The following is a 26347-nucleotide window of genomic DNA, read 5'->3' as shown; positions in this document are numbered from 1 at the left end:
CACAGTGTTTGATTTTGAGCCAAAGCAAGAAGCAGAGCTTAAAAACTCATACAGTATAATGTTCTGTGTTTCTGAACCTGGTTTTGGCTCAAAATCACTGATGAAAATCATTGATCAAACACTGTGTGGAAGCAGCCCAAAGAGCTCATCAGCAAACTTGTGCTGGGGATTTTCCACAGAGAAAATTACACGTTCCAATAAATGATACAGTGAAACTAATTCAATCATATTTGTAAGGCTACTTTCACACTGGCGTTTTGGCTTTCCGTTTGTGAGATCCGTCATGGGCTCTTACAAGAGGTCCGAAACGGATCAGTTTTGCCCTAATGCATTCTGAATGGATAAGGATCCGCTCAGATTTCAACAGTTTGCCTCCGATCAGTCACCATTCCGCTCTGGAGGCGGACACCAAAACTCTGCTTGCAGCGTATTGCTGCCCGCTTGATAAAACTGATCCATCCTGGCACGCAATGCAAGTCAATGGGGACGGATCAGTTTTCTCTGACACAATAGAAAACGGATCCGTCTCCCATTGACTTTCAATGGAGTTCATGACGGATCCGTCTTGACTATGTTACAGAGAATACAAACTGATCCGTTCATGACAGATGCATGCGGTTGTATTATTTTATCGGATCCGTTTCTGCAGATCCATGACGGATCCGGCCAAAACAAGAGTGTGAAAGTAGTCTAATATTAAAAGAAGTCCACAGGCTTTCCCATGGAGCTGCTGCAACATCAAGACACTGGGCCAATAAGAGAAATGCCAACTCCTTGTCAGCCGCTGTGTGGGACAACGCCTTCAAGGTGTGACCTGTCGGGATCCTAGAGGGCCGCATGGGACACACTGCTTATACCTACAGCATTTTTATTTCTCCTTTTGTCTATGGTCAGTCAATCGAGCTAAACCCAAATTGTACTAACTAGAAACAGAGCACATCTAAGTTGATAAAAATGTACTGTAATATATATATATATATATATATATATATATATATATATATACATATACACACACACACACACACATTTATAAAATGTAAAGATATAAATTACATTAACAGCTCTATTACAATCCAAACTCACCTGAAACGTGGTCCTCTGCAAGTCCAAAGGCCGACATGACATTTTTGTTGATTTCCTCTGGATTCTTCAGTGGATCAAAGGCAGACATACTGGCAGCCATAACATGGGTAGAAGGCTTGACTGAAGAGTCAGGGGCAGCAGGTTTCTCTTCTCGGCCATCTACAGTTTCTGTACCATTAAAGCAACAAAAGAACCTGAGCATCGAGCAATGATCTTGTCTTCTGGCAGACACTATAATGAACCAGTAATACCTGTGTCCGGTATGCTGCTACTTGGGATCCCAGGTTCGGTGGGTGGCTCTAAACAGTCCAACAGACGATTGACTTTGTTACGTAACTCTATCAACTCCCGCCGGAGATACTTCACTTGACTGGACTCTAGAGGTCGAGGCTGTCCATTAACTGAAGACAAGAGAGTAAACCACATTAATGGCAGGAGTGAACAGGTATGAACAGGCACATGTCAGGATAAGCAGAGTGTGAGTGTGATAGATAGATATCTATCTTTTTTTTTATATATATTTATTTTTATTTTTTCAGCCAGTTTATAAATATAAAGTTATACCTGCTGGGCAACGCCTTTAACTAGACCACAGAATTGTGCAGACGCCTTATAGATGACAGAGGCACTTACACTGCATCAATGATCTTATCCTAAGTTACTTAAAATTAAGTGATCTGGTTTATATACTTCTTCAGCAATGAAGCGGACAACAATAAAAAAATAAAAAAAGCGTCTTCTGAGTTCAGAGTATGTACGGGTTTCTCTGTAGACATCTGGTTGATATAATTAGAAAACTTGATGCCAAGAGAGAACAATTGTGATACACTGCAGAAAGCATTGAGGCAATCAGAAAAAAATGTGCACCAAAAAGATCCACAACATACGGGCAACATAAATGTGTCCGCAAGGCAACACATACAGCGCGTATCAGTAAAGAGCGAGGGGTCCTACCACTCAAGACCACCTCCCTCCATGAGCCAGAGCTGCTCACTACCAATGGCTCCAGCATACCTATGCATTAGATCGTCTGATACATGGATGGGCTGGTTCGGTCACAGTTCCTATTGATGTGTGGCATTGGCATCAATATAATCAAAATGGCCCAAGCAGGTCTTACTTTACCTTTTTTCGCACTGTAAAGCATACTGCCTACATATTTCTTATTCTTTTAAATAATGGGGGTCAATTGTCAAATACATCCATGCAACTGTAAGAGACACTGAAGGCTGCTGAGCTAAATGGATTAAAATGAACACGCACATACACAGTATAGTGTATATTATGTTACAGTACACTAAAAAGAGCCATAAAGAGGGGCCGCTGTACAAGGATATCATGCACTACTGTCACATGTATATTGGAGCAGGATCTACAGATCGTGGACAACGTGGATCTTCCACCACCTACTGGCAGAACTCTGTATGAACCAGGCCATTAGTCCTTATCCATACAAATGTGCTTACTGGACAATCTCCCACCCCCCAAAATATGATGTACTCGTGACAGTAAGAAGAAAAGATCTTTTTATATCTACTAATAGGGCATATGGAGAGCGGACGTCTTCATGAAGCACCAAGTACTATGGGTGTCTATAAACTGTACAATTGGTAGAAGGATGTATTCATTGGTTGCAGCAGCACATACGGTAATATGGCAAGGGCAACTAAATAATGTAAAAAGTGTTCATTTTGGTTCTATTATATTTTTTTTGACTGAAGTGGTAAAAAGCATGAAGGGCACTAGTGAAACAGGCTCTCGTGATAACAGACCAATAGTGCTCCACTGGACACTCAAAGGGGTTTTTAACTCTATATTCTATGCCATTGAAAATTAAAAAGTTACAGCCTTAGGGTCCATTCACACGTCCGTTGTTTCTTTCCTGATCTGTTCCGTTTTTTGCTGAACAGATCTGGACCAGATCTGGACCCATTCATTTTCAATGGGTCCTGAAAAAAAAAATCAGACATTGAGCTGTCCGTTTTTTTCCAGGACCCATTGAAAATGAATGGGTCCAGATCTGTTCAGCAAAAAACAGAACAGATCAGGAAAGAAAAAACGGACGTGTGAATAAGGCCTTATAAAAATTTACAAAACGGCTCCAACTGTGACATTCCCTTTACTTTGTTATAATGGCACCCTCTGGTGTTCAGTCTGTGTATGGTCATGTGCACGTCCTACTGAGTTAAATAAGTATGGTCAGCTCCAACTCCCACCGCCAACCAGATCTTTATGACTGATGTTCTTGACAGACAACAGAAAATGGTTCCTTTGTACTTCTCTTCTAAAGAGAGGAGAGCTCGTACTGTGTAAGGGTCTCACAAAGTAGTGGAACGAGTCACATACAGGAGAACCCAACCATAGAGCCATTTGTAAGACCCCACCCTCACTCTTCTCGAGTCATCTAGGAGGTGGTCACGGACTATGACATTTGTTAAGCTGCTCCTAGGGATATGGCAAAGACAGTGGTAGGACTCAGGAAAATTCTAACCGTTCATTTGAATGCTCACTCCCAATAAATATGGGCGCATCACCTGACAAATCAGCTCATTTCCTGGGCGTATGCGTCATTCATGAGACACCAAAGCTCCTAGTTTGTCGGCTGCATATAGCCCTTTGTAATTTGGGTGCGCTGCCAACGAACAAGAAAGCAGTAAGGGGGGGGTGAGCAATCATCGCAACGATCACTTATTCCCACATATTACCCATCACTGTTGCATGTAAATGCAGCCAACAATTGGAAATTACCGCAACTTCCTCAATCCCCATCAGCGCCTGTTTTTATATCCTACACAGAATGATCTTCCTCTGCAATCTGTGGCCGTTACAAAGAGAGAGCTGATGCAGAAAGGACACGCCTCCTGGAAAGGGACACGCCTCCTGAGCTGCAGTCTGAAGATCTAGCAAAGCAATTCTTACAGTGAATGGGGAGATCACTGGATCTATGTGAAGTACAGGGCAGGTTTTGAAAGTGACTGTTGTGTACTATATTATATTCGTTTTTCACATTAATCAGGGGAGAACCCCTTTAAAATTGGCTGCCCAGTGATCAGATGATCGCTCTAGGGTCTGGCACCTGGACCTCCAGTGAGCAGCTGATATCACTAGAATCTGTAGAAACGATACCCTTACTACACATATACCTACTAACTAGAATTTTTTAAGCAAATTATCATTCAATAAATAGGAAGGCCGTGCCACTAAGTAAATGATGTAAAATGGGTATTCCGATCTTGTAATAAGATGGCATATTGCTACGATCAGTGAGGATCCAACCTCTGGGACCTACTGAAGCTTATAATGAAGGTGGTATGACCCTGGGTTTTCCTACACAGCGGTGCTGCCAGCCCCATTCACTAGCTGCTGGGTCTCTTCCATTCTCAAGGTCAATGAGGGTCCCAAAGGTCTGAGCCCCAAGGATCATAAACTGATGGCTTAGTGTATGAGGAGTGTAACCCTGTAGTATAATTCTCTGCAGCACGATACTGTGCTTGTCCTCTCATCTCCTAAGGGCTTATGCAACTGACTATGTATTTTGCAGTCCACAAAAAAAAAGGATCGGCCAAAAATACAGATGACATCCGCTTGCATTCCGTATTTTGCGGAGCAGTACAGCTGGCCCCTAATAGAACAGTTCTATCCTTGTCCGTAATGCGGACAATAATAGGATATGTTCTATTTTTTTGAGGAACGGACAGAAGGACACAGAATTTTCACTGAGGAACCTCTGTTGTTTTTACGTACCCATTAAAATGAATGGTTCTGCATACAGTCCGCAAAGAAAGAAAAAAAAAGAAAAAACGGACGCGGAAAGAAAATGCGTTTGTGTGCATGAGCCCTAACTCCTATGGGGCTGATCTTCCAGCAGTATAATAATGCTCTGAATATCCAGGTGAAGCACACAATACCTCTGGTCACAGCACAGAGGCTCAATCTGTGACACAGCATGTGGCGTCAGATGAAAGTATTAGGAATAGTAATGCAGGTATGTCATAAGGCTGAAGGGAGTCGTTATAACAAGTCTAAACTAGAAATGTTGCAGTAAGCCACCACCTACCAAACAGGGTCAGCTTCAAAATCCTACTGCATTGTATGGCAAACGATAAATCGGAGCTGTCAAAAATAGTTATAAGGTCTCCATCTGTAGACAAAAAACAGTACACCGATTATTAACAGAGAGCAAACATTGTCATTTACATAACATATTAACAAGTAGAAACGTAGGTTAGATTTTAAAAGCAAATTGTAGCCGTGGCTGAACGTCCTAGATCTGAAGGAGACGTAAGAAGAGCACCTCCAAATACAAAGAGTCATGTCTAACTGATTGTCCTACTGCTAACTAATACTTCCTACCCGGATACCTAATAGGAGCTCATCTCCGATTCACTTACTACATTCCTGCAATACATCCTGTACCATTCTGGGCCACTGTCCCCCAGAGGTCAGACAAGGATCCCCCCTCCCCCAATAAAACCCATTTATAACATGCCAACCAGACACGCTGGGACGCCGCTCCATCTGTAAACGGCACATCCTGCTAGCTCCACCTTGTGGGAATATTGGTTAGTTTACATTTCCACGCTGGATGATGATGTGGCATGTGCACAGTATTTGCTCACAATAATGAAAAGTACATTACGACTGAAGCAATCTATTCCAGGCATGAAGGAAGGAAGTCACTAAGCAATGCCCCAGCAACTAAAACCTAAATGTAAATGATAGGATCAAATACTAGTACAGTATAAAAGGGACGGGCTATCCAGGAGATTTGTGTAAGGCCTGGCTATAGTATCCATTCATAGATCTAGTTTCACACTAGGGCTAGGGCCCCGGCAGGCTCTCTGTAATCCGGCATTGCCAGAAGCTTGAAACGGCCTCAGCAGCGATATAACACTCCAGTTAGCGCACAGGAGGTTCCTTTGGAAATTCGCAGGATTGTGTGTGCGGGTTTATAAAGGGCCACTATGGCTCAGTTTACAGTTGCGTTTGGAAAACGGTATCCTGATCTGGCTGAAGAGCAGGCTACCAAAGCCTACCATATCCGGCAATGACCATGCACCACCGGATCCCCACTTGCTATATAATGGGATCCGGTGGTGATCTGGCTGCTATTCAGGCATAAATGCCTGGTTTGGCAGGACAAATACCGCTGCATGCTGGAACAGCCCGTCGGATCGGGCTACTAGCTTCACAACACTACTGTGAATGTAGACTTAGCCCTGAAAAACAAGAAAATGAAGCCTAACCTGCTCTGCAAAGGTTAGCTGTAGAACTTTCTACATGGACATCTGAAAGCTGCAGCAGAAAGCTGTTAAATACGGTTAGGCTACTTTCACATCTGCGTTTTCCTTTTCACTATTGAGATCCGTCAGAGGATCACAATACAAGAGGAAAAGGATTCAGTTTCGTCTCCGTTCACTGTCAATGGGGACAAAACTGAACTAAAAATGGAGTACACCAGAATGCATTCCACTCCGCTGCATTCCCATGACCCACACAAAAATGCTGCAAGCAGCATTGTTGTGTGCGCCATGGGATGCTGATCGAGACGGATCCGTTGTGAAACACAATGTAAGTCAGCTTCTCAGTAAACCTCCCAGCCTTTTTATCTTGCTTCCTCCGCTACAGCTAGTTTCCTTTCACCCCAATTATGCATTGGCTTAGCAGTGCAGAGAAGTGGTGATAGACCTGAAAAGGACCTGAGTGATGTCATGATGTGGGCGGGGCTCTGGTGCTGTGTGCGCCAGGTTAGTGCTACCCTCTAAGGGCTCTTTCACACTTGCGTTGTTGGGTTCAGGCATAGAGTTCGGTCGTCGGGGCTCTTTGCCGGAAGAATCCTGATCAGGATTATCCCCATGCATTCTGAATGGAGTGAAATCCGTTCAGGATGCATCAGGATGCCTTCAGTTCCAGAACAGAACGTTTTTTGGCCGGAGAAAATACAGCAGCATGCTGCGCTTTTTGCTCCGGCCAAAAATCCTGAACACTTGCCGCAAGGCCGGATGCGGAATTAATGCCCATTGAAAGGCATTAATCCGGATCCGGCCTTAAGCTAAACGTCGTTTCGGCACATTACCGGATCCGACGTTTATCTTTTTCTGAATGGTTACCATGGCTGCCGGGACGCTAAAGTCCTGGTTGCCATGGTAAAGTGTAGTGGGGAGCGGGGGAGCAGTATACTTACCGTCCGTGCGGCTCCCGGGGCGCTCCAGAATGACGTCAGAGCGCCCCATGCGCATGGATGACGTGATCCATGCGACACGTCATCCATGCGCGTGGGGCGCCCTGACGTCACTCTGAAGCGCCCCGGGAGCCGCACGGACGGTAAGTATACTGCTCCCCCGCTCCCCACTACTACTATGGCAGCCAGGACTTTAATAGCGTCCTGGGTGCCATAGTAACACTGAACGCATTTTGAAGACGGATCCGTCTTCAAATGCTTTCAGTTCACTTGCGTTGTTACGGATCCGGCGGGCACCTCGGGCAAATGGAGTGCACGACTGATCCGGACAACGCAAGTGTGAAAGAGCCCCAAGTTGTCAAATATTATCCCTCTCCATGTAATGACCACTGATGCCCTATAACAAGTCTGGACATGCTGGGAATTGTAGTTCCCTCCTCTTATATCCATCTCCCTGTAATGTCAACTGTCACTAGAGGGGAAGATCTAATACATTTCTGACAGATGGGAAGGTTTCCCTCACAACAGGCATTTTCTGATTTGTATACATTTATTATTCTGGTCTATTACAGTTCCACATGGTGTAACCAAATCTATTTTGTACTATTACTAACTAGGAGAATCCTTCCAACAAAATGGCCACTCTCGCAGTGCGTGACAAAAGTTATGTAAACCCAGATGCCTCCTCCTATACTTCCTGCCTTACGTGTACCAGCAGGAGAGGGGGAGAGGACATGGCTGCAGCCTGAGACAACAATGCACTGCTTTCCTATTCTATTTTTCATGGTCTGCAATTGTGATATCTGACAAAACAAGGGTAAATAACAGACACATAAGGAGATTATGTTTGTCTGTATTTCTGGCTTTAGTTCCCCTTTACAGTTGTCATTATGGCAGTACCACTCCCTGGGAGATGTCTGCAATGTTGAATGTGATGGAATGATTCACAGTAGGGCTGCAGTAAACGATTAATAGAGTACTCTAATAAGAAAAAATGAATTAACTCAGACCCCCTGCCATCAGTCCCCAACACCCTTCGTTCCCCCCTGTGCGATCAGCCCAAGTGCTCCACTCCCCCACCCCAGTGCCTTCAGCTCCCCCTCCAATGCCACCAGCTCCCCCATGTCATCAGTTGCTCCCCCTACTGCCATCAGTTCCCCCACTCCCCATCCTAGCCATCAGTGCCCAGTAGCAGCGCCAGTGAACTAAAATGTCCTGACTATGTGTATACGTCAGGATCCAGTGCAGCATTGTGAGAGCAGGCGGGTGACCATGGAACGTGAGTAATAGCAAGCTCTTCACTCACACTCTGGTCACATGGCACAAACTAATCATCAATTTGACAATTTGATTAATTTGAGTAATAGTTTTAGCCCTAATACACAGTAATTGGAGCTACAAGGAAACTATGTAATTTCACAACCTAATAACAGATCCTCCTTCTGACTGTTGACAGGTACAGAACATTCAAGACAGGGTCTCACCCCTCGTGCCCAGCAGCTCAGGTTTTTTTATTTTTTTTACTGTGCACCCTACAACTTCTGGGTTAATCCTCTAAAACCAACATAAAAAAAGCCAGCAATGTCAAGTGTCCTCAGCCTTCATACTGGGCAGCACATATTGCACACTACACAACGCCCGAGGAGGTGACAGTTACTTATATAACTCCCTCCGTATCTCTGACATATGTAGTTTATATTCAGCTCGGGGGAGGGTAACTTAATCCCTGACGTACAAAGCCTGTATCTCTGGTTCTAACTACTGCTGGTGTCACTTATTCCACCTACACCTCTGCCACTGTATACCTTTTGCAGAATATAACATTAACCCCAAGACACTACTTTACACCAGTTCCTGACATTAACCCCTTCACTACCTTAAAGGGAATCTGTCACCAGTTTTATGGTGTCCGAACTAAGGGCGACAAACTAGTGACAGGTCCCCTTAGCAGAATGCTGGGTCACTTTCTTTAACTGACCCAGCAGTTTTGCTAAAATCATGGGCCAAACAGTTCTGCAACGTGCAAAACGAGTCCCCATATTCATGAGCTTATGGCTTTCTCCACCAGCCTTCTGCTAAGTCATATGGCAAAAACTGTCAGGTGGACGGGGAGAGCCTTGAGCTCATGAAGATGGAGACTCATTGGGATGCGCTGAAACTGTTAAAACCTAGCAGCATAAAACTGCTGACAGATTCCATTTAAACCACCAGGCAAGTTTTAGCGAGTATGAAATATTTTTTCCCTACATTCTGTTGTCTAAAACCTGTGTGTGTCCCATCACAGTTATTATTGGGGTTCACCAAGATTAACAATTACAGCACATGAATTGGACAGGACATAAAATGTGCTAGTTTGTGGATATGTGACCACTGGTGCCCCTTGCAGGGGGAACACCAAAAAGTTCATTATACATAGTAAGTAGCTCTCCATTAAAAAGGGCTGCCTCATAACAATTTAACCCCTATTCACAAGATGGGGGATAAGTGTCTGATAGGAAGAAGTTCAACCAGTGGGGCTACCGCTGATATCTACAATGGGGCTGTTCTATTCAACTCCATAGGACTTCCAGAGGCAGCTGAGCACTCGTACTCTGCCATCTCCGGCAGCCCCATTGATTTGAATGGTGTGGTGGACATGCATGCAGGCTGGCGCTCCATTCAAGTGGCGGAACACTGCTCCTGTTCCAGTGATCGTCGAGGGGCCCCCTACCGATCAGACAACTGTTTAAGCTCTGTACCATTCTCTGCACAGAAGTCTAACAGTTATAAACTGTAGTGCGTAGTTTCTCGTGCACCGGTCGCTTGTAGGTTTTATGCTTCGGTGTTGATTGGTGCACATACCTTCACTCCCAGTGCCCTGCTCTTCTCATTCTTGCCGTGAACTGGAACCGGGGCTTAGTGCACAGGTTGTGAAGTCTACCAGCACTACTGCCATTCATGTAAGCAGAGACTTGCCACCGCACTTCTTGTAATCAGTCTCTGCTGCTAAAAACTGATTTCATCTAACTTCCAGCAGAGGGTGGCAAATGGTCAGGAAGTGAGACCCCCAGTGGCTGGCACTTTGGAGCAATTTTACGGTGGCAGGACATTATTTTCGGTAACTAAAATAATGTGTGTGTCTGAGGTGTGTGAAAGGTTTTTTAAATCAGTAAATTTTGCTACACAGCATGGTCATGAATAAGACAGTTTGTCGAAACGCGTAGACCGCAAAGCGCTCTGATCAGCACATGGAATTTTGAAAAGAATTATAATAAAAAGGCTGGATTTTATCTGTAGTGCATGTGCTGGATTTTTCTGTCCCTTAAATAATATATAATGTTATTTAGTAGATTGCCTCTCAATAAGTGACCATTAATGGGAGTCTGTCAACACTATTTAGGGTAGGCCCCTTGAAGCATAAACCATAACTTTCCAGTCCTCTGATACCAAGACACGCTTCTTTTTATCTTCATGCAAATAAGGTCGGTGGACAGGGCCACTCCGTTTGGTGCACCCGGCTTCCTGCGTCATCGCTGACGGCTGTAAAATCTCAGGAACCGTCAATCAAACAACAGAGGTGGTTTCTGAGCGGTCTTACTGGAGGAGCAGGGCGACCCATGGCATTTGCATAAAAGTAACTATTTCTCAAGATTAGAAGACTGGATTTTCTCAAAATACATATGGTTATACTTCAGGGCTCCTAACCTATATGGCGGTATGCTTACTTTGAAAAGGAGTTTTGGGGGTGACCGACTCCCTTTAATAAAGCATGAAACGTACCTTCATCTTTATACTTAATGGTAACTTCATCATTAGTTAAGAGCTTCCCTCGAAAAACCCTTTGCATCATCAAGACCAGTTCATCGTAAGTGATGTCCTCATTGTGGATGGGAATTCTCCGGATGTCTTCCCCAAGCTGGGCCTTTATGATCAGCTTACCACTTAGGTCCAGCTGTCCGTTCATTGTGGCCTCCGTGATGGCTGAGGCAGCTACATGGAATAAGAGGAAAGGTAGAAAACAAAATTAGACATTTTCGAAATTCAAATAAAATTTCTAATGGTTTGCACAAGAAAAATAGGCTCTGTAGAAGTCCTTAAATTCAGATCATTTAACACACGAGGCTATCCTGCCCCTACATGTGTATGACCAGCGCACAGCGGAGCCGAGTATGTCATACGTTACATATATGCTGGATGGCAGCAGAAAACGTGCAAAAAGATTAGTATAAAAAAAATAAAAAATATGTCCTCCTGGGCAGCAATCACACCGACCCCTCCCTACACACGCCAAATATGGAGCATAATGTTCTGCAAATAAAAATCTGTTCAATTCAGAGATTGTTTTGGCAGCAAACATTAATTTCTGCGAGTCCCGAGGGACAGTACCTGCCACGTGTGAGTATTTTCAGATTTTCTGTTCCGATTTTGCGAGTGAAAAATCCACCGTGTATAAGATTATAATAAATCTCATCCACAGACTTCAGAAAAAAAATAAAATCTGTGTCAAAACCGAGGCTTGTTTCACATCTGCGTTAAGCTAAATAAGGATACTGTCTGAGTGCAACCCGCATTTTTTTTGCAGACCCATTGACTTCTATGGGTTTGAGGTCTGCATTTTGCACCAGAATAGGACATGTTCTCTTTGTGGAACTGACATATGGATGTGGAAAACACATTTACATCAGTGTGCTTTCCACATCTGTATGTGCGTTCTGCAAAAAAAAAATGCCATTCTGGTCCTCAAAATGCAGATCTCAAACCCATAGAAGTCAATGGCTCAGCAAAATAAAGTGGGCCACACATGGACAGTATCCTTATTTAGTGGATGTGCAAGACCACAAAACGGATACAGTCATGTGCACGAGGCGTAATCTTTTTCAGTCCTGCCTTGTGAAGTGTTTATCTTGGCATATCATATGTGATACATGTATGATACCACAATTATCAGCCCAGGGAACACGGTCCGTGTGCAGGTTGCATCGCCCAGGCTGACCGCAATCTCCTCACCCGAACTGACTATCACAGTAATTTATCATACAGCCAGTCTCTATCTGATCGGGGGGTATGTATACATGATGAGGGGAGTACATGACAATCACCCCGCGGTCAGATACAGACTGGTTGTATCATACATTACTATCATACAGCCAGTCTCTATCTGATCGGGGGGTATGTATACAGGATGAGGTGAGTACATGACAATCACCCCGTGGTCAGATACAGTCTGGTTTTATCATACATTACTATCATACAGCCAGTCTCTATCTGATCGGGGGGTATGTATACAGGATGAGGCGAGTACATGACAATCACCCCGTGGTCAGATACAGACTGGTTTTATCATACATTACTATCATACAGCCAGTCTCTATCTGATCGGGGGGTATGTATACAGGATGAGGTGAGTACACTACAATCGCCCTGCGGTCAGATACAGACTGGTTGTATCATACAGTCAGTCTCTATCTGATCGGGGGGTATGTATACAGGATGAGGTGAGTACACGACAATCGCCCCGCGGTCAGATACAGTCTGGTTGTATCATACAGCCAGTCTCTATCTGATCGGGGGGTATGTATACATGATGAGGTGAGTACATGACAATCGCCCCGCGGTCAGATACAGACTGGTTTCATCATACATTACTATCATACAGCCAGTCTCTATCTGATCGGGGGGTATGTATACAGGATGAGGTGAGTACACGACAATCGCCCCGTGGTCAGATACAGACTGGTTTCATCATACATTACTATCATACAGCCAGTCTCTATCTGATCGGGGGGTATGTATACAGGATGAGGTGAGTACACGACAATCGCCCCGCGGTCAGATACAGACTGGTTGTCTCATACAGCCAGTCTCTATCTGATCGGGGGGTATGTATACATGATGAGGTGAGTACATGACAATCACCCCGTGGTCAGATACAGTCTGGTTGTATCATACATTACTATCATACAGCCAGTCTCTATCTGATCGGGGGGTATGTATACAGGATGAGGTGAGTACACTACAATCGCCCTGCGGTCAGATACAGACTGGTTGTATCATACATTACTATCATACAGCCAGTCTCTATCTGATCGGGGGGTATGTATACAGGATGAGGTGAGTACACGACAATCGCCCCGCGGTCAGATACAGTCTGGTTGTATCATACATTACTATCATACAGCCAGTCTCTATCTGATCGGGGGGTATGTATACAGGATGAGGTGAGTACACGACAATCGCCCCGTGGTCAGATACAGACTGGTTTCATCATACATTACTATCATACAGCCAGTCTCTATCTGATCGGGGGGTATGTATACAGGATGAGGTGAGTACACGACAATCGCCCCGTGGTCAGATACAGACTGGTTTCATCATACATTACTATCATACAGCCAGTCTCTATCTGATCGGGGGGTATGTATACAGGATGAGGTGAGTACACGACAATCGCCCCGCGGGCAGATACAGTCTGGTTGTATCATACATTACTATCATACAGCCAGTCTCTATCTGATCGGGGGGTATGTATCCAGGATGAGGTGAGTACACGACAATCGCCCCGCAGGCAGATACAGTCTGGTTGTATCATACATTACTATCATACAGCCAGTCTCTATCTGATCGGGGGGTATGTATACAGGATGAGGTGAGTACACGACAATCGCCCCGCAGGCAGATACAGTCTGGTTGTATCATACATTACTATCATACAGCCAGTCTCTATCTGATCGGGGGGTATGTATACAGGATGAGGTGAGTACACTACAATCGCCCCGCGGTCAGATACAGACTGGTTGTATCATACATTACTATCATACAGTCAGTCTCTATCTGATCGGGGGGTATGTATACAGGATGAGGTGAGTACACGACAATCGCCCCGCGGTCAGATACAGTCTGGTTGTATCATACATTACTATCATACAGCCAGTCTCTATCTGATCGGGGGGTATGTATACAGGATGAGGTGAGTACACGACAATCGCCCCGTGGTCAGATACAGACTGGTTTCATCATACATTACTATCATACAGCCAGTCTCTATCTGATCGGGGGGTATGTATACAGGATGAGGTGAGTACACGACAATCGCCCCGCGGTCAGATACAGACTGGTTTCATCATACATTACTATCATACAGCCAGTCTCTATCTGATCGGGGGGTATGTATACAGGATGAGGTGAGTACACGACAATCGCCCCGCAGGCAGATACAGTCTGGTTGTATCATACATTACTATCATACAGCCAGTCTCTATCTGATCGGGGGGTATGTATACAGGATGAGGTGAGTACACTACAATCGCCCTGCGGTCAGATACAGACTGGTTGTATCATACATTACTATCATACAGCCAGTCTCTATCTGATCGGGGGGTATGTATACAGGATGAGGTGAGTACACGACAATCGCCCCGTGGTCAGATACAGACTGGTTTCATCATACATTACTATCATACAGCCAGTCTCTATCTGATCGGGGGGTATGTATACAGGATGAGGTGAGTACACGACAATCGCCCCGCAGGCAGATACAGTCTGGTTGTATCATACATTACTATCATACAGCCAGTCTCTATCTGATCGGGGGGTATGTATACAGGATGAGGTGAGTACACGACAATCGCCCCGCAGGCAGATACAGACTGGTTGTATCATACATTACTATCATACAGCCAGTCTGTATCTGATCGGGGGGTATGTATACAGGATGAGGTGAGTACACGACAATCGCCCCGCGGTCAGATACAGACTGGTTGTATCATACATTACTATCATACAGCCAGTCTCTATCTGATCGGGGGGTATGTATACAGGATGAGGTGAGTACACGACAATCGCCCCGTGGTCAGATACAGACTGGTTTCATCATACATTACTATCATACAGCCAGTCTCTATCTGATCGGGGGGTATGTATACAGGATGAGGTGAGTACACGACAATCGCCCCGCGGTCAGATACAGACTGGTTTCATCATACATTACTATCATACAGCCAGTCTCTATCTGATCGGGGGGTATGTATACAGGATGAGGTGAGTACACGACAATCGCCCCGTGGTCAGATACAGACTGGTTTCATCATACATTACTATCATACAGCCAGTCTCTATCTGATCGGGGGGTATGTATACAGGATGAGGTGAGTACACGACAATCGCCCCGCAGGCAGATACAGTCTGGTTGTATCATACATTACTATCATACAGCCAGTCTCTATCTGATCGGGGGGTATGTATACAGGATGAGGTGAGTACACGACAATCGCCCCGCGGTCAGATACAGACTGGTTTCATCATACATTACTATCATACAGCCAGTCTCTATCTGATCGGGGGGTATGTATACAGGATGAGGTGAGTACACGACAATCGCCCCGTGGTCAGATACAGACTGGTTTCATCATACATTACTATCATACAGCCAGTCTCTATCTGATCGGGGGGTATGTATACAGGATGAGGTGAGTACACGACAATCGCCCCGTGGTCAGATACAGACTGGTTTCATCATACATTACTATCATACAGCCAGTCTCTATCTGATCGGGGGGTATGTATACAGGATGAGGTGAGTACACGACAATCGCCCCGCGGTCAGATACAGACTGGTTGTCTCATACAGCCAGTCTCTATCTGATCGGGGGGTATGTATACATGATGAGGTGAGTACATGACAATCACCCCGTGGTCAGATACAGTCTGGTTGTATCATACATTACTATCATACAGCCAGTCTCTATCTGATCGGGGGGTATGTATACAGGATGAGGTGAGTACACTACAATCGCCCTGCGGTCAGATACAGACTGGTTGTATCATACATTACTATCATACAGCCAGTCTCTATCTGATCGGGGGGTATGTATACAGGATGAGGTGAGTACACGACAATCGCCCCGCGGTCAGATACAGTCTGGTTGTATCATACATTACTATCATACAGCCAGTCTCTATCTGATCGGGGGGTATGTATACAGGATGAGGTGAGTACACGACAATCGCCCCGTGGTCAGATACAGACTGGTTTCATCATACATTACTATCATACAGCCAGTCTCTATCTGATCGGGGGGTATGTATACAGGATGAGGTGAGTACACGACAATCGCCCCGTGGTCAGATACAGACTGGTTTCATCATACATTACTATCATACAGCCAGTCTCTATCTGATCGGGGGGTATGTATACAGGATGAGGTGAGTACACGACAATCGCCCCGCGGGCAGATACAGTCTGGTTGTATCATACATTACTATCATACAGCCAGTCTCTATCTGATCGGGGGGTATGTATACAGGATGAGGTGAGTACACGACAATCGCCCCGCAGGCAGATACAGTCTGGTTGTATCATACATTACTATCATACAGCCAGTCTCTATCTGATCGGGGGGTATGTATACAGGATGAGGTGAGTACACGACAATCGCCCCGCAGGCAGATACAGTCTGGTTGTATCATACATTACTATCATACAGCCAGTCTCTATCTGATCGGGGGGTATGTATACAGGATGAGGTGAGTACACGACAATCGCCCCGCAGGCAGATACAGACTGGTTGTATCATACATTACTATCATACAGCCAGTCTGTATCTGATCGGGGGGTATGTATACAGGATGAGGTGAGTACACGACAATCGCCCCGCGGTCAGATACAGACTGGTTGTATCATACATTACTATCATACAGCCAGTCTCTATCTGATCGGGGGGTATGTATACAGGATGAGGTGAGTACACGACAATCGCCCCGTGGTCAGATACAGACTGGTTTCATCATACATTACTATCATACAGCCAGTCTCTATCTGATCGGGGGGTATGTATACAGGATGAGGTGAGTACACGACAATCGCCCCGTGGTCAGATACAGACTGGTTTCATCATACATTACTATCATACAGCCAGTCTCTATCTGATCGGGGGGTATGTATACAGGATGAGGTGAGTACACGACAATCGCCCCGTGGTCAGATACAGACTGGTTTCATCATACATTACTATCATACAGCCAGTCTCTATCTGATCGGGGGGTATGTATACAGGATGAGGTGAGTACACGACAATCGCCCCGCAGGCAGATACAGTCTGGTTGTATCATACATTACTATCATACAGCCAGTCTCTATCTGATCGGGGGGTATGTATACAGGATGAGGTGAGTACACGACAATCGCCCCGCGGTCAGATACAGACTGGTTTCATCATACATTACTATCATACAGCCAGTCTCTATCTGATCGGGGGGTATGTATACAGGATGAGGTGAGTACACGACAATCGCCCCGTGGTCAGATACAGACTGGTTTCATCATACATTACTATCATACAGCCAGTCTCTATCTGATCGGGGGGTATGTATACAGGATGAGGTGAGTACACGACAATCGCCCCGTGGTCAGATACAGACTGGTTTCATCATACATTACTATCATACAGCCAGTCTCTATCTGATCGGGGGGTATGTATACAGGATGAGGTGAGTACACGACAATCGCCCCGCGGTCAGATACAGACTGGTTGTCTCATACAGCCAGTCTCTATCTGATCGGGGGGTATGTATACATGATGAGGTGAGTACATGACAATCACCCCGTGGTCAGATACAGTCTGGTTGTATCATACATTACTATCATACAGCCAGTCTCTATCTGATCGGGGGGTATGTATACAGGATGAGGTGAGTACACTACAATCGCCCTGCGGTCAGATACAGACTGGTTGTATCATACATTACTATCATACAGCCAGTCTCTATCTGATCGGGGGGTATGTATACAGGATGAGGTGAGTACACGACAATCGCCCCGCGGTCAGATACAGTCTGGTTGTATCATACATTACTATCATACAGCCAGTCTCTATCTGATCGGGGGGTATGTATACAGGATGAGGTGAGTACACGACAATCGCCCCGTGGTCAGATACAGACTGGTTTCATCATACATTACTATCATACAGCCAGTCTCTATCTGATCGGGGGGTATGTATACAGGATGAGGTGAGTACACGACAATCGCCCCGTGGTCAGATACAGACTGGTTTCATCATACATTACTATCATACAGCCAGTCTCTATCTGATCGGGGGGTATGTATACAGGATGAGGTGAGTACACGACAATCGCCCCGCAGGCAGATACAGTCTGGTTGTATCATACATTACTATCATACAGCCAGTCTCTATCTGATCGGGGGGTATGTATACAGGATGAGGTGAGTACACGACAATCGCCCCGCAGGCAGATACAGTCTGGTTGTATCATACATTACTATCATACAGCCAGTCTCTATCTGATCGGGGGGTATGTATACAGGATGAGGTGAGTACACGACAATCGCCCCGCAGGCAGATACAGTCTGGTTGTATCATACATTACTATCATACAGCCAGTCTCTATCTGATCGGGGGGTATGTATACAGGATGAGGTGAGTACACTACAATCGCCCCGCGGTCAGATACAGACTGGTTGTATCATACATTACTATCATACAGTCAGTCTCTATCTGATCGGGGGGTATGTATACAGGATGAGGTGAGTACACGACAATCGCCCCGCGGTCAGATACAGTCTGGTTGTATCATACATTACTATCATACAGCCAGTCTCTATCTGATCGGGGGGTATGTATACAGGATGAGGTGAGTACACGACAATCGCCCCGTGGTCAGATACAGACTGGTTTCATCATACATTACTATCATACAGCCAGTCTCTATCTGATCGGGGGGTATGTATACAGGATGAGGTGAGTACACGACAATCGCCCCGTGGTCAGATACAGACTGGTTTCATCATACATTACTATCATACAGCCAGTCTCTATCTGATCGGGGGGTATGTATACAGGATGAGGTGAGTACACGACAATCGCCCCGCAGGCAGATACAGTCTGGTTGTATCATACATTACTATCATACAGCCAGTCTCTATCTGATCGGGGGGTATGTATACAGGATGAGGTGAGTACACTACAATCGCCCTGCGGTCAGATACAGACTGGTTGTATCATACATTACTATCATACAGCCAGTCTCTATCTGATCGGGGGGTATGTATACAGGATGAGGTGAGTACACGACAATCGCCCCGTGGTCAGATACAGACTGGTTTCATCATACATTACTATCATACAGCCAGTCTCTATCTGATCGGGGGGTATGTATACAGGATGAGGTGAGTACACGACAATCGCCCCGCAGGCAGATACAGTCTGGTTGTATCATACATTACTATCATACAGCCAGTCTCTATCTGATCGGGGGGTATGTATACAGGATGAGGTGAGTACACGACAATCGCCCCGCAGGCAGATACAGACTGGTTGTATCATACATTACTATCATACAGCCAGTCTGTATCTGATCGGGGGGTATGTATACAGGATGAGGTGAGTACACGACAATCGCCCCGCGGTCAGATACAGACTGGTTGTATCATACATTACCAGAGGTCGCAATAACGCCTGTACAAGCGTCAGACGCCTGTTCAGGCCATTTTACTCCCTGGAAAAAGTCTAAAGCGTACCGATACGCCTTAGACTTTTCCCTGCTATTCATCAGCGCAGTGAGCGCTGTGAACGGCACAGGCAGCGCACCGATGCTGCTGCTGCCTGAAACAACCAATAGCAAGGCTCCTTACAGTAAGGAGCTTTGTTATTGGTCAGTTTGAGCGGGCTGCCGGAGCTTATGGCACACCACTCTGAAGGGAGGAAGGAGGCGTGCGATCCTTACTGGCGGGGTAAGTGGCCTTGCAGTGAAATTTAGTGGGGGTCCCGGATAAGCGCCTTGTTTTCCTCTCTAATGATGAGTCTGAAGCGCTCAGCCGAGCACTGTCTCTCCTCCCTGCTGAGTGCGGTAGTGAAGACGGCCTCAATAGAAGGTCTAGGGGACCGTCTTCACTACCGCGCTCAGCAGTGAGGAAAAGTGGCTGAGCACTTCAGACTCCTGCTTATAGAAGTCAGCGGGGGTCCCAGCGCTGGACACGCCAACAGGAGACCTCCATAACTGACAGACCTGTCACCTGTAGACCTCTACCTAGGTCACCTGTTAGTTTTCTTATGAATCCATCAAGGATGTATTGCAGCATGTTCCATCAGACGCTGCTATAAGGATTTCTTCTGTAATGCGGAGCCGCATGGCGGCACATGGTGCTACAAGGACTGCATGTGGCCATTTACAGCCTCCAGGACATACAGTCCCTCTGCCAAGTGCATGAAGTCTTCGATCTAAAATTGTATAATCCAATAACCAAAGCGGTGGTGGCAATTTTGTGGCATGAGATAGGGCAACAGGGTCATGGAAGACGAACTCCCCTTTATAGCAAGATCAAGCATAACAAAAAGCCTCTAGATCAGGGATAAGCAACCTCTGGAACTCCAGCTGTTCTGAAACTACAACTCCCAGTATCCTCCTTTCACTTCTTTGGGAGTTACAAGAACAGCTGAGCAAGTGTGCATGCTGGGAGTTGTAGTTTCACAGCAGCGCTGGAGTGCCAAAGGTTGCTGCACCCTAGATCAGTGGTTATCACCGCGTGATGACATCATCCAGATCCATAACATGCGACTGTGGCGGTGCAAGGTATGTGCCCGGGTCTTTCGCTTGTGCCCTTGGCACCAGCATGCACCACCATCCATTGTACCTGTGTCCTGCTCCGCCAGTGCCTCAGGTCTCTTCAGAGTCTACCAACAGCCCCGGTGGCACCGACATACCCACCTGAGAGCTCATCTACAAGGACGTAACTTTGGAGGGCAGCAATGGCCAAGTGATGGATGGCATACCCCAGTGACCAGCGGCACAGAAACCGCAGCAAAAATTAAAGGGATTGTCCCAAGATCAACACTTATTTACCTATCCATACTTGACCCAGAGAACATTAGAACATGGTAACCAAAGTGGGACGCATTTCCCATGCAACAACAATTCTGGGGAGTCAATTCTTGTGACTCTATATTGTACCATTTCTCTATTATTCCCACTAGAACTTATGAACGAATTGCTAGTAGTCTGCAAAAAATGTAACATTACTATCATACAGCCAGTGCGGGGTCAGGTTATGTGGCCTACAAACGGACCATGATTCCTGAGCCGTTCATGGTCGTTTGCATAAGCCCTATAACTCATACTGAGCCCCCATAGCTCTGCCAGCTACAGAACCCCAAAAGTCAGTACAGTGACTAGGCGGATGGCAGTCCCGACACGTGCATACTAAAGTGCAGCCGTCGGACCAAGGATGGCTGGCAGGAGGCGGTGACACGCCACCTCCTGCAGAAGAGAAGAGGGTGAGGGACCAGAGGAGCAGAAAACGCCAAAGGAGCGGTCATGTGACCGTGAAGAGGATTCTGCCGCTTCTACTGGGGGTAATTGGCTTCCATCATCTACTCTCCACAGGTTAGATTAAGGGCATTTTTTTTAGGTAGGTCCGGAGAACAGCTTTAACCAGTTGTGGACTCCCCACTACATCCAGGTGGTACACATTTCTCTGTAAGGACATTTCCGAACGTCCTTGCAGAGTTAAAAGCTGCACAGAGACTGTACAGCTGTAGGATTGTGGAGTCTGATGTCAGTGATAGTGGGGCAGAGACAGTTTTATACTGTTCATGCCTTCTCCATTGCTGTATATAAGGCACTCAATGAGCTAGTCCTAGAAATGAATCCATGAGCTGCTGGGTCTTAGCAGACCCAGATCAGTTCTGCAGACAGGCTCAACAGCCTTATATAACCTTCTGCCTGTAACTCAGAAAAAAATACAATGTTCTAATGCTCTCCAAAGATCAACTTATAGGGGATAATAAAAAGATTCTACTAGCATGCACTGCAGCTTCCAGCCCCACCCATGAAGTCTGTAACCCATATATCCGCTATATCAAAATGAAAAAAAAAAAAAAAAAAAAAGGGGACATCATTTATGAAAATATTCTGGTTGACTATTTGTTTTGCTTTTTAAAAAAATTTTTTATTTATATAATTTTTAGTTTCCTGGACATAAAATGAGGAATTTAAAATCTACTGCAGGTGAATTCTTTGTGCAGATTTCCCCCTTTTCAATGCAGGGATGAGATCTACGGCAATACCACATCAAATCCGCACCAAAACCAACAAGTAACACGTGCGGTTTTTGCTGCGGAACTGCACAGAACTTCGGATGGAAATTTGTGCGGAATTTCTGCACCCGTGTGCCGGTAGCCTAAACCCTCCTGAGGTGTCTGCAGGTGAGCAGTAATTGAGGACTGGTTGAAGTACCCAATCATGTTTCTCAATGGGGTATCGGCAACCTTTAGCCGCAAAGCTTTCTTTTGGGAGCACTATTACAAAGCGCGGTCTACTTTCAAGGCACACAGGAGAACCAAAGGCTGCCACCAGAAAATTGACTGGTCAACCAGGCACAATGCCTTCTAGGGCCAGGTTCCTTCACCGTCATCTGGTCTGGACCTGTCAATCAAGAAAGAAAGGGAGGGGCTGGGTGAGGAGGCAGGAGAAGCGAGGGTGCACAGAGTAGCTTAGACCTACCCTCAGAGCGCAACCAATTTCCATATGGATTAAAAGTAGTCTCTCTCCAGAATGAAGCAATAGATCATTACATTCAGAGCGAGACCTACATCGCAATGTGCCTGGTGTATCAGTGAGTTTCCTGGTGACACATCTGCTCATATTTGAGCCTCACTGGAGCACATCAAGCCCCTTTCTCAAATGGGCTGGCACCTGTATGTCTGGAAGTAGCAGAGAATATATAGCATATGGAGCTGTAGGGCTAGCTGGTTACATAGCGAATATTAGGTTTGGACCATTGCTGATCCAGTGCCGCCAGCTTCCTGTGTACACTGTACTCGTCCAGTGACAATAAAGGACTGGTTCGGCCACCTGCCTACAAGACTGGTATAATTACACCTTCAGGTACAACCACTCTAGTTATAATGTGGAGGGCCATGGACTTTCAGATTTCAAAACTTCTGACAGCACTATGTGGGGGCTGAGGTGAGCGGATCCAGTATACCTATTGTGGAGCTTTTATTATCAGGAGCAGTGTGAATATGAAGATTTATTCTGCCACATTTTTCCCTTAGCTAGAGGCAGAGCATCACGGTGAAGTTTTTCCTGCATTTAGTGCCTTCAGAGGCTCTCCACCCTTATGCGAGTGACAGCTGGGGGGTCTCCTGGCTGGATGCTTCAGCCGTCACTTAAAGGGGTTGTCCGGGTTTAGAGCTGAACCCGGACATACCCCCATTTTCACCCAGGCAGCCCCCTAACTTGAGCATCGGAGCAGTTAATGCTCCGATGCCCTCCTTTGCCCTGTGCTAAATCGAGCAGGGCAAAGGAATTTCCTGGAGTTCCGGTGACGTACCGGGCTCTCCATGGGGCTGCCCCGAAGCTAGGTGACGTCACCGGCACTGATGGGCTGGCTTTAGCGCTGCCCTAGCCAGTAAAACGGCTAGGGCAGCGCTAAAGCACGCCCATTAGAGCCAGTGACCTCACCAAACACACTTCCGGGTAGAAGCGTCCGCCCAGCAGTGTGTTGTTGTAAACAAAAGAGCCCTTGCCCTGCGCGATCTAGCACAGTGCGAAGGAGAGCATCGGAGCATGAGATGCCCCGATGCTAGCCCCAGGGGGGCTGCCTGGGTGAAAATATGGGTATGTCCGGGTTCAGCTCTGAACCCGGACAACCCCTTTAAAGCGGAGGGGTTGTGAAGCAACTTACTGCTGAGAGCACGTCACTGTGAAACTCAATATATAAAATCCAGAACGGTTATTATAGGGGGAATACAAGTAGTTACTAAAACCTAAGAGGTGAAGAAGTCTGGGATCTTCTCACAGTAGGTGTGTTTCGATTACCAGATCTTTCACCCCATGCTGTGCCTTTACATAGTTCCTGCTGTGCTTGTTCATACATAACAGCTGCAGTGTAAAGCATGAGGGAGAAAGCAATATCCTTAAATGGGGTTATCAGGGCATACATTTTTCCCTTTCCCTGCAACTTTCTGATATACTTGCACTACTTTTTCTGTCTCACTGCGGAGATGGGGAGAGTAGCCAAGTGACTGCGCCCTCTGTGAAGACTGTATTTCCTCCGACATCATGACCAGGCCTCCAATGATACCCTCCATGCGAAGCCCAAATGGTCATGATGTTAGACCCATGTGACCTTGGAATGGGCTCTGGTAGACACTCTCAATCCATAAGCAGCGTAGGCAGAGTCCACTGCTTACCATATCAAAGCTGTGTGCGAGGAAACCGCAAAGGGATGATGGGGGGTGTAGTGGCTGGAGTTTTCGGCCCAGGGAAGAGTGCAGTAGGCGTTTACATTTCTGACTGATCTTGCAGTACACAGCATTATGGGAAGTGTTGTGGTTGCAGCTCATCTACGCCCATAACCCAGAAGGTTGGGATGTAAATAATGGGGAGACTGAAGACTAGAACGCTCTGTAGGAGACTAGATAAGGTTTACACAATTAACTGACGTTTTTTAGGATCCCGTAAATCCTCTTTAAAGTGTCACTGAACTGTCAAAAAACTTTAGCTGTCCCTGACTTATCAAAGATTGTGCTCAGCGGGGGTCCGAGTGCGGAGACCCCACCGATCACTAGAACGAGTGTTCTCTCTCCTTGCTGCAGAAGACAGGCTCGTTAGAAGAGAGAGAGAGCGCAATATGTAAGCACCTCTCTCCTCGTTCTAGTGATCGGTGGCGGTCTCAGCACCCAGACCCCACCAATGGATACCTGATACGCAGCTATTAATGTTCACGTTAAGGCCCCCATACACATTAGTATAACGTCTGCTGAACCCGCCAAGCACCGCAGACGACCTAATCTATATGGAGAGCTCTGCCGCCCTCCCCTACTCAACAGGTGATGTTGGGGAAAAGACGGATTGGGTGAATTGTTCTCCCAGGAGACGGGCCACTACCGGACAGCGGCGTTCTCCTCGCCCCATTAAATACTGAACCTGTATGGTGGCTTTATTCTCTTTTATACCCAGAAATACAACAGTTGGGAGATGCATTTACTCCTACACTGATCAATGGACACCTGAAAGGAATCTCACACCGCCTGATGCCTAACGCAGTGTCCATGTACACACCATGCACCTGGCAGGACAAGGCCTCCACAGGGAAGGTGACATGGGCTACACAGGAAGTGCTGGGACTTGTAGTCCACACTCTGTCACTGTGTATGTAACAAGCAGGGGGAGGGGGGAGTCTGGCTTTACGTAATGGGACCACTGACAGCAGCAATACCGGCCAGTACTGGCCCCTGGTGCCACACCCCGCTCCCGTCCCGCACACACACTTACCTAGGGCAGCTGCTCGCGCTTCTCAGGTGGAAGAAACAACGCCCGCAACGACGAGCCCTCCGGTGTGGCCGGCGAGGAAGCGGACGAGGACAATGACTGGAACACTTGTACGGCTCCTGCCCTCCGTCCGCTGTCCGTCTAGCAGCGTCACCCTTCTGACACAACCAATCAGATACCAGGATCACCCCCCCTCCCGGGTGACGGCTCCAACGCGTATTCTGTACGTGGCATGGACGCCGGCACGCTGCGCAGGCGCTCTGGAGAACAACGTCTTTTTTTTTTTTTTTTTCTTTCACACAACTTTATCTACACTAAATGATTTCCTGTTCAGTTTCTGCCTTCTGAAGAAAGGTCAGTTATAAAGGCGCCACATGAAATTAGCAAGTGAAAGGGCACATAATCAGCATTCATAAAATGCTTTACCTTGCCCTGAATTATTATTTTCCTACGCAGCTTAATTAAAATATGTAGCCAGGATATGGGCTTGCCTTTGAAATCACAGTTTGTGGTGGCCAAGTCAAGTTGGTGGTCGTCCAGACTTAAAGGGGTTGTCCAAAAAAGACCTTTGGGGGTTCATTTATCAAACTGGTGTAAAGTAGAACTGGCTTAGTTGCCCATAGCAACCAATCAGATTCCACCTTTCATTTTTCAAAGCTTCTGAAAGGTGGAATGTGATTGGTTGCTATGGGCAACTAAGCCAGTTCTACTTTACACCAGTTTGATAAATGGCCCCCTTTGATTTTTTAAATTCCACCCTACCCCACGGGACCTGTGACTGGAAGCATACTTACCTGCTTCTCGCAGCTA

At 46.2% G+C, this 26347-nt stretch overlaps 1 protein-coding gene across 2 annotated transcripts in view; it reads right to left on the bottom strand.

Moving 5' to 3' along the window:
- Positions 1–25734, bottom strand: part of TFG (trafficking from ER to golgi regulator) — a 29513-nt gene extending 3779 nt beyond the window's left edge. For both annotated transcript variants that reach the window (XM_040424939.1, XM_040424940.1), the window contains exons 1-5: positions 25541–25734; positions 11027–11236; positions 5144–5227; positions 1338–1487; positions 1087–1254 (exon numbers count right to left, since the gene is read on the bottom strand). In XM_040424939.1, coding sequence (XP_040280873.1) covers positions 1087–1254; positions 1338–1487; positions 5144–5227; positions 11027–11210 — 586 coding nt within the window. In that variant the 5' untranslated portion in view covers positions 11211–11236; positions 25541–25734. The remainder of the gene's footprint in view (positions 1–1086; positions 1255–1337; positions 1488–5143; positions 5228–11026; positions 11237–25540) is intronic.
- Between the last annotated feature and the right edge of the window lie 613 nt (positions 25735–26347).

This window comes from Bufo bufo, chromosome 3, assembly GCF_905171765.1.
Source record: "Bufo bufo chromosome 3, aBufBuf1.1, whole genome shotgun sequence".
Lineage (NCBI taxonomy): Eukaryota > Metazoa > Chordata > Amphibia > Anura > Bufonidae > Bufo > Bufo bufo.
This window is presented reverse-complemented; position numbering and strand designations above follow the sequence as displayed.